The sequence below is a fragment of the Papaver somniferum genome, chromosome 1, assembly GCF_003573695.1.
Source record: "Papaver somniferum cultivar HN1 chromosome 1, ASM357369v1, whole genome shotgun sequence".
Lineage (NCBI taxonomy): Eukaryota > Viridiplantae > Streptophyta > Magnoliopsida > Ranunculales > Papaveraceae > Papaver > Papaver somniferum.
The window spans coordinates 137,560,349-137,575,434 of NC_039358.1; the positions used below are offsets into that span (position 1 = coordinate 137,560,349).

General features: G+C 37.8%; 2 protein-coding genes across 2 annotated transcripts; one reads left to right on the forward strand and one right to left on the reverse strand.

The window, feature by feature from the left end:
- Positions 1 to 1,168: 1,168 nt before the first annotated feature.
- LOC113302086 (fasciclin-like arabinogalactan protein 1) lies at positions 1,169 to 2,711 on the reverse strand. The gene has a single exon (XM_026550935.1). The coding sequence runs from the start codon at positions 2,609 to 2,611 to the stop codon at positions 1,388 to 1,390; it is 1,224 nt and encodes a 407-aa protein (XP_026406720.1). The 5' UTR covers positions 2,612 to 2,711; the 3' UTR covers positions 1,169 to 1,387.
- A 4,369-nt stretch (positions 2,712 to 7,080) lies between these two features.
- LOC113333021 (protein ALP1-like) lies at positions 7,081 to 8,577 on the forward strand. The gene is made up of 3 exons (XM_026579508.1): positions 7,081 to 7,529; positions 7,616 to 7,841; positions 7,942 to 8,577. Exons 1-3 carry the CDS (start codon positions 7,167 to 7,169, stop codon positions 8,418 to 8,420), a joined length of 1,068 nt encoding a protein of 355 aa, XP_026435293.1. The 5' UTR covers positions 7,081 to 7,166; the 3' UTR covers positions 8,421 to 8,577.
- The last annotated feature ends 6,509 nt before the right edge of the window (positions 8,578 to 15,086 follow it).

A 15,086-nucleotide genomic window follows, 5' to 3' on the forward strand; every position in this document is an offset into this window, starting at 1 on the left:
CATGGAGGAACTGGTGTTGCTCTGGTTGAATTAATATGGATATTGCAGGTCCAGTTGAAGATCAAACTGAGCCTGAGATGGAGCATCTGTGGTGTTCAGGTATGAGCTTGAACTGAAATGGAAGGCAGTAATGCAGTGGGTATGGGATTTGAAGTGAATTTGTAGTTGCAGGTGCAATGAAGTGCTGCAATACAATGAGGAATTGCCTATAAACCTAGATGGAAAGATATACCAGGTGAAGCTGAGTAATGGGTCTTGAGACATAACTGGTGGTATTGCTGTTGAAGCGCAGAAACCAATTATGGTTTCATCTTATTTATGATGAAACCAAAATCGGTTTGATCGTATTTCAACAATGTATTTTTATCCATGAAGATGTATAATACCTCTTAAAAAATTTCTTGCAGGTGATTTCTCACGAAACCAAGATGAAACCAAAATCGGTTTCATCGTATTTATGATGAAACCAAAATTGGTTTCATCGTATTTTTGGGAGGTGGTGGTGGTGGGCGGTCGTGGTGCTGGTTTTGGTCGGCGGTGGTCGACAATGGTGGTGCTGGATGGTAGGGTGGCTGGTATTGGTGGTGCAATTACGTAGTATCAGTGGTGGTGGTGGTGGTCGGAGGTGGTGGCGGTGGTGGTCGACAATGGTGGTGCTGGATGGTAGGGTGGCTGGCAGTGGTGGTGCAATTGCGCAGTATCGGTGGCGGCGGCGGGCGGCGGTGGCGGAGCGGTGGTGGTCGGTGGCGGCGGTGGTGGTCGATGGCGGCGGTGGTCAATGGTGGCGGCGGCGGGCGGCGGTGGTGGTCGGTGGTGGCGGCGGCGACAGGACGGTGGTGGTCGGTGGCGGCGGCCGCGGAGGTGGTGGCGGTGGTCAGTGGCGGTGGTCGGTGGCGGAAGGTGGCGTTGGCGGTGGTCGGAGGAGGTGGCGGTGGCGGCGGTGGTTATCGGTGGCGGCGATGCTTATTGGTGGTTGTTTATTTCTTGTTGGGGGTGACAATATAATAAGAATTAAAGTGTGGTTGATTTTTGTTTTTGTTGGGGTGATATAAACTAGAAGGGTAATATAGACAGTTTATATTAAATGGGGTTTTTGTGAACAATTTGTTTTGTTGGAGTTTTTGTATGGATAGTGATATTTTTGGGGTTATAACTCGCGTACCGGTAGTAAAATATAAAATAGAGCTATTTTTGACCAACTCAACCTTTTACAATAAAAAAGTCACAAAAACCCAAGAGAAAATTCTAAATAAATATCACACCGACAGATAAATTTACTAAAAAGTAAGAATAAATATTACAATGGTTCTCACGAAAATAAAAGATTAACAAGCACCAAAAAGCCTTACTTATTTCACGTGAAAAGATGAGGAAGAAAAACCAAACCCTACACCAACAGATAAGCTGCTAACCACACACCCAATACAACACTAACCCATCTCCCACCACTGGATCTAATACTGCCGTTATCATCAGCCTCTTGATCCGCTGGCTCACCATCAGGAGACATCGGCTCAGGAGCCAAATCCTCATCCTTATCACCTTTAGCCTTTTTAGGTGAATCGGCAGCTTTTTCCGGGGCAGGTGCTGGAGCTGGAGTCGGCGCTAAAGCTTTCTTGAACAATTCTTTAGGCAACAATACCTTATTAATTGTGTAAATAGCTAATGGCATTTCATCAATCAATTTCCCTGTAATTTTCGCTGTAACAGTTTTGGTCTTCAATGTAACAGATTCACCGTCATTCTGAACAGTAAATTGATACGTTTTTCCACCATCAGTAGCCAAAGTGTTCACAATACCATTGTTTTGTTTCAACATTTGCATCGAATTATAAGTAGGCAGAGCGTGATAGGATAACAAAGCAACTTTTCCGTCATCGGTTAAATTATCGTATTTGGGTTGAAACGCTTTCATTGGATCATCCAGCGGGCAGAAAACAGTTAACCCACCATCAGCATTTTCTTGGAAAGTAGCATATGCTCCTGAAGAGACTAACAAATCTGCAAAAACTTTGCAACCTTGTTTCGACATTAACTCGGTTAGGTTAACCTGTGCAGGACCGGGTGTCGGTGCTTCAGCCTCAGGGGAAGACAATATCTTGCTGATTTGAATAACTGAGATATTATATGGAATTTCTTGCACTGATTTAACATATTCCGAGCTTAGAGTTCCATCATTATCTTCGGCACCGAGACGGACTTTACCGCCCTTGTAATCTGTAATGTTGACGAAACCTGCTGAACCAGTTGCAGATCCAGTAGCTTGAAACATTGTTGCTGCTAAAGCTGTACCGTCGGTAATCTGATGGAGTTTTTTAGCACCAAAATAATCAAGAAGGATATGAAAAGAAAGGACATTTTTGAGAGCGAAAAGTGATAGATGTTTTGACAATAGTTCTGCCATTCCTGCATTATCAACAGCACATACTGTGATTGTTTGACGTCTGTTAATTTCTTGTGCTAAATGTGTTTCTGATAGGTAGTGATTGAAAGTTGAGAAATCTGGGTGTTCAGCTAAGATTTTTGTGATGTTGTGAGCTGATACAGATGATACTAGAAGTGTTAAAGTGATGAGAATTGAAGCCCCGGTTAAAATCCGGGACATCTCCATTGTTGCTGTAGATAAGATTGAAAGAGTTTGAGAGAGAAAATGTGAAACAGAGAAAGAGAGACGGGGAAAGGAGAAGAGTGAAGTCCAGAAGTAGTCTCTAGTGAAGTAAGTATAGCGGAGATGGGTGTGGGCGTTTTATAAATTACGCTTCATGTTTTCAGTAATTACGGGTACAGCCACTGGTGTTTTGTCTACTCTCTATGGTGGGGATGTGTGTGAGATATTGGTAATAGCATAAATGATTATTTTTTTCTGAAACTTCTGAAATACATGATTTGCTTCTGTTTGTATTTTGACCGTTTGTATTTGATGATTAGACGAAAATAACCTTTTAGTTAAAATGTTTTAGTTGTTCCAGATAACCAGATTATGATTACTACATCGAGTTGATTAATGCAATATGAGAAGGTAATTTTAGGAGTACAGTTTATAACTGGCTCGGTGGTTCCATCCAACTGTTGGGAGAGGCCTAAACTTAGACTTGCTCTTAATGGCGTCCTTTAGAGTGAACCAAGAGCTGAGAAACAGCAGGACATGTAAGTAATTAAAGCAGCCACGAAGCCTTAAACAAGCGGCTAGGAAATTAAGATATTGTTTGTAGTACCATTTTTCGAGAGACTGAAACCAGCAGAAATGACGAGGTCACGTGGGGGTTAGGCATCTATTGATCGGAAATCAAGGAGATTGATTTAATAAAAGACAACGGCATAGAAGAATCAGAATAGAAATAGTCAATAATTTATATGTTACCCATATATTTACTATTTACCCCATTTTTATCCACTGTACTAGAAACATAAGCTCAGTATTGTATCCAAAGGGCCCGTCACAACATTGATCAACAGTACAATCAAAAATTGACTGGTCGAAACCAACAAGACAGGACAAGACTGGTTGAAAACTTTGAAATCTCTTCGGTAAACAATGAGAAGATGGGACAGAAAAAACATGGGATGATAGGGCATTCTCGTGTTTTCAAGTGAATACGAGGGTTAATTGGGTGAGCAGTTATGGAGGGCGGAGGTTATGGTCTTGTGTAGGGGTGTAAATTGGGCCGGGCCATGCTGCCCGACCTAATTATTAAATGGGCCGGGACAAGACGGGCATGGACTTTTCTTACCCATCAAATTAAAAGGGCTGGACGGGCACGGCCATACTATAAAATAAACTATCCATGACCTGTCCAAGCATATTAAGTAATTTGGAATCGGGCGGGCATGGTCGGTCGGGCCTTGAATATACAATAATAATTTTAGACCAGATAAAAATATGCGACTAAATTGCAACCTAATTTAACTAAAATATGACCAAATTGCCTATAATTATTCCAAGATTGGATATCTTTTAAGAGGAAACCCTATAATTTCTCATTATAATTAGGAAAATGAAATATATGCAGAAAAATATGTTAGGAGATATTGGTATATCAAGTATATTACAATTAAAGAAGAAATAGACAATTAAGTCTGGTAAACGGGTAGATTTAATGGGCTAACATGCCGATTAATGTTGACGGGAAAACGGGATGGGTACAAGGTCGGGCAAGACTTTTTAAATCATGGCCTTCGCCCGTCCCGTTAATTAAACGGGATAGACTGGACTAGCCTGTAACGGGCCACAGACAATCATGAGCTTCCATGGGACAGGGCGATTGGTACTGGACCATGGGCTGTCCGGAAAAATTTACACCCCTAGTCTTGTGGGACCAGAGAACAGCTCTCTGCGACTAGGTACTCAAATGTGCCAGGCTGGTGATAAGTGTAATCATATTAGCTGTTGACACGTGGAACATGATGTCTTATTGTGGAGCAGAGATGCTTCGCCGACAATTGGTCCATCTTTTCGCGGTTTCATTGCAATCGTGTGGGCGCAGTTTTAGAATGCGACATGCAGTACTTCAAAGCACACAAGGTAAATGAAACTAGTTCAAACCACTGATTCAATCCCTTCAAGTTAACATGGTTCAGGCTTCAGATAACCCCATTCGCACCTAACCAATATTCCACCATCTTGCTACCAAAAAGTGAAGGAAATATTCTACCGACGGCCGACACTAATTTGGTTTTAGATAATTGATACTTTACGGTGTCTGATTGTTGGATTACTCAAAACATACTATTAGACGAAGTTGCTGGTTAGAGGTGAAGGAAATAAAGGCTAATAAAGATCTGAGAGGTTAAACTTAAGATTTTAAGCAAGTTCAAAATCCTTATGATTTTATGGTTATATACAAGTTTTTGATGATTTACCCAATTTAATGAGGAAAATGAGATGACTAGTGTCCATTACTGAAGTAAAAACTTGAAAGCGATTTTCTTTTGTTTAGTTTGGATGGAAAGATTAACATACTGATAATTGTTAGAAAGTTGTGCATTTTGGAGTCAAGGGTGTAAAGTCTTGGATGCTAGTGCTGTTTTTTCATACCCCTGTGAGAATGATTAGGTCTATAGACCAACTAGTATTATTCATTTATACTTTCCTAGCTTGCTCAAGACTTAATGATGATAAAATGACAATGAAAATGATAGGGATTTTAGCTTATTAGCTGTATGTATTTACTCGTAAGTTAGCAGTACTAATAAGTTAAATAAAATACTAATAAAGGTGCAATCAAATAAATTGTCTTCCCCACTCCTTGTTTGTCCTTTATTTTTTCTTTTGAAACCAAGTGGAAACGCAAGTAACATGATAAAAGAGAAAGACATTCAAAGAAGGAGAAGAAGAATTAAAGGTTTCTTCCAAGAGAATTAAGGAACAACATCACATTACAACTCATGTTCACTGGATGGATAAATAGTTAAGATTACGCGAACAACAATAGTGCGTTTGTTTCAAGATTTTGGACGTCCAAGAATTGGATTCCGAGGGAATCCGCCCAATTACCCCGAATCAAACGGTCCATATAATTTGGTAATTGGATTCCTGGGTAATCCAATTCCCCCCAAAGCCTTCTTTTTCATTGCATCCCTATACCAATGGAATGCAAACCGATTCCGGGAAGAAAAAACACGGGAAAAAGGAAATTAGGAGACTGACCCTGTAACAAAACAAAATCTCGTTTTCACATTTCTTTCACATTTCATTTCGAAACTCGAGCGACGGGGAGAAGAAAAAAACCCCTAGAGAATCCATGGAGATCGACAAGGATTGAACTGTTAATCGTTGATTATTCTTCTACTTCGACAAGAAACCATATCATATTCTAAAACAAATCCATCTCTGATTTCGAGGGTGCAAAATCCATCTCTGATTTTGGGGATATAGGGTTAGGTAATTCCTCACCTCTCTTTGATTTTTTTGATTAATTCTTCTGATTTTTTGATGATTTCAGTTTAGTTGGTTGTTAATTTTGTTTCTTAATTCTTCTCCTAATATATACTATCAATTGTCGTCCTCTACTGATTTATGGGTTCAGTTTAGTTGGTGGTTAATTTATTAGCTTGTTGGGTGTTTGTCAAAATGCCCAAAAGAGAAATAAATCAAGATTTTGAATGAAAACTTGCATTAACTATAGTTTTTTATCTTGTGTTTGCTCAAAAGATACATGTTGATTTGTGGTTAGCTGAAGTTTCACATTTCAGGGGATTATATATATATGTTAGGTCACTGATATGAGTTTCTGCTGTATATTGGGAATATCTTGTTGGCTTATTGGTCATACAACTTACCCCAAATCATAACTACGAGCGGTAGTTCAACTGGTTATTGCAATGTTAACCATTCAGATTTCCAAAAGGCGTATCACTCCAGCTGTATTTGATTTTTTTGATTTTTTGATTTAAGCTTTTATTATTATTATTATTTTCTTTTTTTATTGAAGCTTTGCTGTATTTGATTCTTATGTCGCCAAACCGGCCAAATCCAATAATACCAATACATGGTCAACCCCTCGTTTAACACGGCTCGACATAAGTTGGTCATTTGTTGGTCATTAGTGATAACAGCCACCTAGTAATTTATGTCGTTCATCTATCTACCAATCCAGATTCAAGCAATATGTTGTTCATCTATAGCTAACGTTTTCTGTCTATTTTTCACATATAGGTCATTGTTGTTCTACTACCAGTTACACAATCAAAAGGGCGTTTCGATTTGCTTTAACTTTTCTCGTAAGTACTATTATTAGCTTTCGTGTTCTGTTTTTCCTGTTGAGTCTGCACCATAAGACATTACTTTATACACTCGTGATATCCTCGTAAAGAACAAGTACGATTACACCTAGGCTACTATTACACAATCAGTTTAGAATCATTGATTTTGATTGCTTTGTTGTATTCTGTATATGTGCATTATATTCTATCTGAATGTAGCTTGCCTCCAACCTGGAAATACTGTATATGTGTTTATTATGCTTGACTGTTCTTTTCTTATGCTTGTTGAACTCAGACCAACTTCCAGTATGGCTCCTCTAGTCTTGACAAAGAAAAGAAAACTAGAAATGATGAATGATAATATCAGAACAACGTTGGATGCTGTAACTTTATTTTACGTCTACTTTTATTCATATGTTCTGCGTTATCAAAGTTGCGTGTTAAGATCAAATGATCGTTTTGAAATGACTACTGTACGACTGTGGGTGATGCAAGATTTAGTTTACAAAAGCGACACAAATTGTAAATCGCAACTTCGCCTCGATAGACGTACTTTTCGAATACTTTGCCATAAGCTGTCCACAATAAGCGGACTAGAAGATAATAGGAATTCTGATGTTGAAGAAATGGTTGCGGTATTTTTGTATGTAATTGCACATCACCATAAGAATAGAGTTGTAGGGTTTATGTTCAAGCGATTTGGAGAAACCATTAGCAGATATGTAAACACGGTATTGAAAGGAGTTATTAGACTTCAAGGGGAGTTGCTCAAACAACCAGTTGCAGTGGCTACAAGTTCTGTTGATGAGAGATGGAATTGCTTCAAGGTATGAACTCAAACTTTGATGTTTCATGTCTTTTAAGAATATACCCCGTATCCTTAATGAATCAGTAATACCTTGTTTACCTGTAGAACTGCCTAGGGGCATTAGATGGAACACATATTAGTATCCATGTGGCAACCGAAGACAAGCCTAGGTATCGTACAAGGAAGAGCTCGATTGCAACTAATGTATTATGTGTATGCTCCCATAACTTGGAGGTTATATATGTGTATCCTGGCTGGGAAGGTTCAGCTGCCGATTCTCGTGTTCTTAGAGAAGCAATATACAAAAAGAATGGCTTAGAAGTTCCACAAGGTAAGTTCATTAGTGTATTAAAACTTAAATCTGTGGATTAATGGGTGTTTCTAGTGTTCTGTAGTGAGATAATGATGGTTTTGCATGATGACTTGTCTAGGTTACTATTACCTTGTCGATGCCGGTTATCCGAATAGTGGAGGATTTCTTGCGCCTTTTAGAGGTCAACGTTATCATTTAAAGGAATGGGGGCAAGGTCGTTTAGAACCAAGGACAGCTGAAGAACTATTCAATATGAAACATTGTAGGGCTAGGAATGTGATTGAACGCGTTTTTGGATTGTTGAAAATGAGATGGGCAATACTTCGGAGTCCTTCATGGTATCCAGTAAACATACATTGTCGTTTTATCATGGCTTGTTGTTTAATCCATAACCTTATTAGGAGAGAAATGCTTATGGATGAATTTCTAGAGGAAGACAATTATGAAGATGGACCAGTTAATTTAGTTTCTCCTCAAGAAAGTCGAATGATAGAATTTGTTGATTCCTCAGATTATTGGGTTGTTCAGAGGAAAGAGTTAGCTGATCAAATGTGGGAAAGATGGACTGCACGTAGACGTAGACGCGTAGTTAGTTAAAAAACTTTGATTTTCCTGTATTAGTCTACTTTTTAATAACTTTCGTTTGTTACTGTATGTTTATTGAACTCCATTGCAGTTATAAGGATTTATGTTTGAACAACAGGGATTTCGTTTGTTACTTTGATTTTCCTGTATTAGTCTATTCTATTTCATACTTCATTATTTTATAATTGTGAATCTCATTTATGCTTTCCCTTTTTTGTTACAAAAACAAGGTGATATTTGAGGTATATTTTTCTTCCATTTTTCAGTATTGCTTCATTTTATCATGTGTTTGGAATACATTCGTACAACTTATAATTGTTAACTTATTTTGTATGAATGCTTGTAAACAGGAAAGTAGTGGCACCTCATCGGAGTTGGGTAGAAGCTGAAGATAACGTATTGGTTGATATATTGACGGAACTTACGCTCGATGGCAAGTGGAAAAGTGATACCGGATTTAAATCGGGCTACTTGAAAGTTATTGAGCAGAAACTAACTGAGAAACTACCAACTTGTGGGTTAACTACTACCAACATCGATTCTAGAATCAAGACTTTGAAGAAACATGCGATGACCATCAATGAAATGGTAACTATTGGCAGTGGGTTTGAATTTGATTATATCAACAACAAGCTTGTGTGCGAAAAAAGTTTATTTGATGACTGGGCTAAGGTATTTTCGAAACTACTGAGTTATTCATTCATGTTAAACTATATGTCAGAGACTGTTTTCTTCTTATTTCATAACATCTAATCCATAATAACTAAAGCGGCATGTTAGTATAAGTAGCACATGTCCTGTAATCAACTGTTAGGTCCAGTTTTTGTACCCTCCTCCAGATAAAGCGTGGAACATTTTCAACTGTTAGGTCTTGTATAAGTAGCACATGTCCTGTATAAATGTAATCTGTGTTGTTATGCAATGGTAATTACAGTTTAGTAAGTTCTGAGTTAGTATCGAAGTTGTTCTGGAGTAGATTATATAATGGTTTAATGAATGTAGATGTGTATGAATCTGTGGTGGTTTTATGTATGTTGTTGGATTCATGTATGAGTAAGTTTTTGTTTGTCACCTAGTCTGGTAACAAGTTTTTGTTTGTCGCTTTTGTTCTTGCAGTCTCATACAAATGCAAAGGGACTGTATGGGAAAGCATTCCCTCATTAGATGCATTAGTTGAGATATTTGCTGAAGATAGGGCAAATGGTAAAGGGGCTGCTTCACTTGCTGAAGAGCTAGAAGAGATCGAGAAAGAAGGCGAACAAGAAAAGGAAGAAGAAAATGATCAACAACAAATTAATCAGTCCGAGTCAAACAGTGGTAAAGGTAGAAGGAAAAGGGTACGTTCATCATCCTTTGACATTGTATCCGGTGAATCAAGTGGAGATTCAAATGGCCTTAGTTTGATGGCTAATTCGTTTAGCAAATTTGTGACGGGTACACTTGATCACTTTGAAGCGGTTCGTGTGTCCCTTACTCAAGAAGCCGATGTCAATAAACGCTTGTTTGAGGAGTTGAATAAGATAGATGGCCTCACTGAAGATGAGGTGATAGATGCCGCATCTATTATTCTCGATTCATCTACAAAAACAAAGGTTTTCTTCGGCATGGGGGAAGAAAAACGATCCAACTATGTGAAGAACAAGATTCTTAAGTAATGTAGCTTATGTTTGTGAGTGATATTAGGAGGAACTACTAGAAACAGTACTTTTCAGTCCTTGTTGTTTTTGGTCAGAGAATGACAAAAGTTTTATGATTGTGATGACAGTTGTTTTCATTACTTTTCAGTCCTTGCTTATGACGACAGTTGTGACTATACAACATATGTTTTAGTATTACAACTTGTTTAGAAATTTGAAATTCAAACTTTTAGAATTGGTTTGTTCTTAGCTATCAAAGTTTCAAAGGGAAGGAAGGGTAGTAAAGTGATTTGGCATTTATTGATTACCCTGTAATAGGATTATGTCAACCAAACAATGATATTTGAATTAGGAATCTCATTCTTAGGAATCCAATTCCTGTAATTGGATTACCTTGTAATTGTATTCCTAAACTCCCAAAAACTTGAACCAAACGCGCTATAACAGTACAAATGTTGGCAATTAACAAAGGTATAAGAATGATTAACTCATCGGTCATCACCAATAGTCCATTATAATTCCCATGGCTGCAATTTCATTTCCTTGGTTATAATAATCAAAAAGAAATGATTAGGTATAAGTATGACCCACTCTACTAGATAAACGATCCAATTTTGTAAATGATCAGATATCCATGTAGAACATCCCCAATCTAGCTGTAGTGTCGGTGTGGTTTGAGGAAAAAAGAAGATTCTGATATTAGAGAGAAGAATGTCATTTAAAATACTACTAAAAGATCGCTATTTTTGATTGAAGTTGATCCTTAAGGCCACAATGCATGAGCATATGTTCCAGGAAATAAATACTTTATATTTGGCGTTTCTTTAAAGATTACTTGTACTCTGTCCTTGCCTTGCGCGGCGCTTTCACTGGCCGTTGAGTTGCTTGTACTCCCACATTTTCCCATGGCATGTTGGGATAACTCTTTTGAGAGTGAAAAGCATTACGACTTCATATAACTTAGTAGGGATGAGCATTGGCTTGAATACAATGACCAATCAAGAAAAATAAAAAATAAAAGACTTGAATTTGCATCTCAATTTTAAGCCCTAAATGTCTGATAGAAGAAAATGACAAGAAGATAATTTTGTTTTTGTTAGATTTTAAGACTACACCGACACCCAATCCAAAATTTGTTGGATTTTAAAAATAGCATCAGCATCCAATTAGTGAACGGTTTCGGCACCCATCCATAAAAATGCGGTTGGTTCGGATCAAATTCAGAGCCAAATGCGCACCCGTGTAACTTAGATATTTTCACGTGAACAACGATAATCGGATCAAGCCCACGTGGTTTGAGTTCGGTGACAAAGTGCCAAATGTAACATCCATATTTTTTTTCACTTGTTCAAGCTGCCATATGTCATGCACTGGAGTGGGCAAATGGAAGGCACACCGTCCACGATTATTCTATGTCACTCACCCGATTTAAAGTTACTAGAACCCGAACTCGTACGTAGAAATGGTATATAGCTGAATAACAAACTCACAATATCACTAGGCCAAAACAATATATGACCAACCAATTGGACCCTTCGACCAGTAGGAACAATAAAAATAAGCATTGTTGTTGTAATAGCTAAATATCAGCAGATGGAGGTGGCGTCATCTCAAGCTAGGATGTACCCAAAGATTGATTGGAGAAAAGCATGGAATCAACTCCTCGGCCTCGACACAGTACAAAAGAAATTTACCACACTCACGTGAGAAGCGAACACGTATGAAGCATGTGTCGGATCCAACAAAGTAGCGTGCATCGAGAGATAAGGCATTAAATGCCACTGACAGAGCACGCATGGGGAGCAAAAGGAGCCAAGTCATGGTGGGACCGAAGTCAGAAGGATGACATGATCGTATCGGGTAATGATTTCACATCGGATGAGACACTTATATCAGCGATGACATATCGGAAGGTATACTCTTCGGGTGAATATGGAGTCGAACATCAAGTGGCGGGAGAAGACATCAACAATCACCCGATAGGATCATCAAAGTTGATAAAATAATACTAACACTGTAATCTTGTTGTATGTGCATCTCGGCCTATAAGTACACACCCTTTTGTTGATAGAAAGGTATGTTATGGTGAGTGTATGAGTAAGGAGAGAGACTAAGTATTGTTGAGAGCTAGCATCTTTGTAATTTGGATGAAATAATAACATTCATCCTTTCACCCCCGTGGACGTAGGTAATCATACTGAACCACGTATATCTTGTGTTCTTGTGTATCTCTTTACTTATTTATCTTGCAATTACTTCATCTTGAATGTTAGATGTAGGATGTCTTACTTTCTACAACTACAGTTGCAACATGGAATAAGGTGACTAATTTAGCTCGTACTAGTTTGGTTCTCATAAATTGCTTTGGCCTTTGCAGGGAAATCAGATTCAACTAAACCAGAATCCAAACAAGTGAGGAGAGGATAGTCATCGCAACAATTAATAGTGTATAATGGAAAGCAAAACTGGGAGAACTAGCAATCCATATAGAGCCAAGCTATAACTGTCTCACCAATATAGTAAGCAAGAACACAATCCACATGGAATTAATGAGGAGCAGTTCTTTTTGTTGTCAATTATGCATCTTAAAATTTGCACCAAGAGAGAAAATCAGGCAGGCATTAAATAGTTTCGGATATGTTGTTCCTTTCTTGCTTCATATTGCTTGCCAAAAGACGTCTTTACTCATCTGATTTTATTTTTCTTCACAAATTCAATCATATAATTGTTAGAAAATTGTTCGCATTGCCATGTCAAGCCTGGAATTATTAATTTTTGGTGCCAAAATTATACACTTGAATTCACTACTAAGTGATATTCACATTATGTTGGACTATGTATATGGAGGTGTAGGACGAAATATTTCACGGAAAAAGCTGTCAATAAATCAATTTGAGGCTTCAAAGGTTGACTCACCTACTACCCTCTAGAAAATCAAAATATTAGAAGAAAAAATCATGAAATCTCACTCAACATTGGAAACAAATGATGAACATGTTGATTCCCGAAACTTGGGACCTAAAGTGGCCAGTAAGTCGGATATTAAAAAAAAAAGTATAACGAAAAGTGACCAACCAACAAAGACAATATTTTTCGATACCCTAAAACTCCAAATGTTGTTTTTATTGTGGTAAGAAAGGTTATTCTCAGAGATGGTGCAAAATCGGATAAAAAAAATAAAATACTCTTCGTGCTCCAAGATGTATTAGATATGGCATAACTATCTGATCTTCCCAGATCACGGTGAAGTTAATCGTCCAACTTTCATACGGAAGAACCATGATTACGCTAGAAAACCCTCTGCTCACAAACACTCCATAAGGATTACTCATAATTAACCTTATGGAAGCTGATACAGAAAATAATTTTCGAAGGAATCAAGTCATTCAAATGTTCGTAAATCAAGAATTGTTGGAAAACATTCATGGTCGTTGACACTTCTTCATCACAATGATAAACTCTTCTCAACAAAAGTACATCCAGAGATCCTTCACAAAGAGACCTTGCAAATGAGATACATGGAGAACATAATTGTAAATTACAAACAAAAACATGATGGTACCAAGTACACCACCTGCAAACATTGGGGGTACCAAAATGCACCACCAACTTTTTCGTACGCAATATATATGGACAAACTCAACACAACTCCGAGAGTAGCAACTCTATCAAGGAAAATGTCTAGAGTTATATCTCTCTCTGGTTGTTAGAACGTTTACAAAACTGAATCTGTGAATCTAATTACACAGAGAGTTCTTAGACGGTACCAAAGACCAATATCCAAAGATCAACCAAGTCTTATCCAATTAACAAGGTTGGACCTAGCTATTGTGATTGATCAATACACAACCTGTGATACTTCAATTATAAAGATAAACAATATAATTCGGAAAAAAATAACACATACAACCGAAATTTTGTTTACAAGGAAACCGCAAATGCAGAAAAACCCCGGGACCTAGTCTAGATTGAACACCAAACTGTATTAAGCCTCTACAGACACTAGCACGCTACCAATTAACTTCGGTATGGAATGTAGTTGAGCCCGAACTCTGTCTCCCATTGATCAGGTACAGTCACGCTCCTTACGCCTCTTGAATCCCAGCAGGACTCCTCACAATTGATTCCCTTAGACGGTCTCACACCAACTAAGAGTTGCTTCAACTTAATTGAAGACTTTAAACTAAATATGCCTCCAGATTAAGCCTATAATTGATTTTCTGATTTACGATGTAAACGGATGATAAGATCAAATGAAAGATCCAGGTGATGGAAATCGATAGCAACTTAGACAAAAGTTTGGCTATCCTCAAAATATAGACTTATGCAACCCGAAGTGCAGCCTAGATTATTATTCACCTCACAAGTATAAAACTTGTGGAATCAACAAAGTATGAGACGAATAGACTTTGTTGATTACTATCTATCTTGATTGATGGAGCAAGGCTCAACAAACAATCAAGATCATGATACTCGAGTTATCAAGATAAAAGATAACTGGACCTGGCTTCACGAATTCCAATGAAGTCTTTGTAGTCGCTAAACCCTAAAAAGGTTTCTGGAGAGGAAGACTCTAGATACAACTAGGACACACCAAAAATTAGTGTCAGGATTCAAAAATCCCAGTTGCCAAGAGTTCCCCTTATATAGACATCAAAGCCTAGGTTGCTTTAGGTTTAAGCTAAGATAGTTTTGGAACCAAGCAATTAATATTCACTGTTAGATGAAAGCTTTGAATCTTAATCACATATATAAGATATATACTCTGGTTAGGTAACCATAATCGAACCGTGTATAAAGACTATGTCCAACATGGATAGCCAAAACTAGCCGATTTGGAGTTAAAAGCTTAACACTCATTTTCATGTTCACTAAGACATTAATGTTGAATCACAATCATGTGATCAAATGAGTCTAATATTAATCAGAGAGTTGATCAAATGCAAATTACTTCATATAAATAATTTAATTACAATTGAATCATAATCAACATAGTTGGTAAATCTACAAAGTACAATTACTTGGATTATTCGTGAATCGG

What these genes read in the sequence shown, in the direction of transcription:
- LOC113302086 (XM_026550935.1), bottom strand. Translation starts at nt 2,611, where the DNA reads ATGGAGATGTCCCGGATTTTAACCGGGGCTTCAATTCTCATCACTTTA.
- LOC113333021 (XM_026579508.1), top strand. Translation starts at nt 7,167, where the DNA reads ATGACTACTGTACGACTGTGGGTGATGCAAGATTTAGTTTACAAAAGC. An exon ending in AGAGATGGAATTGCTTCAAG is followed by an intron (nt 7,530 to 7,615) that starts GTATGAACTCAA and finishes GTTTACCTGTAG; the next exon opens with AACTGCCTAGGGGCATTAGA. An exon ending in TGGCTTAGAAGTTCCACAAG is followed by an intron (nt 7,842 to 7,941) that starts GTAAGTTCATTA and finishes TGACTTGTCTAG; the next exon opens with GTTACTATTACCTTGTCGAT.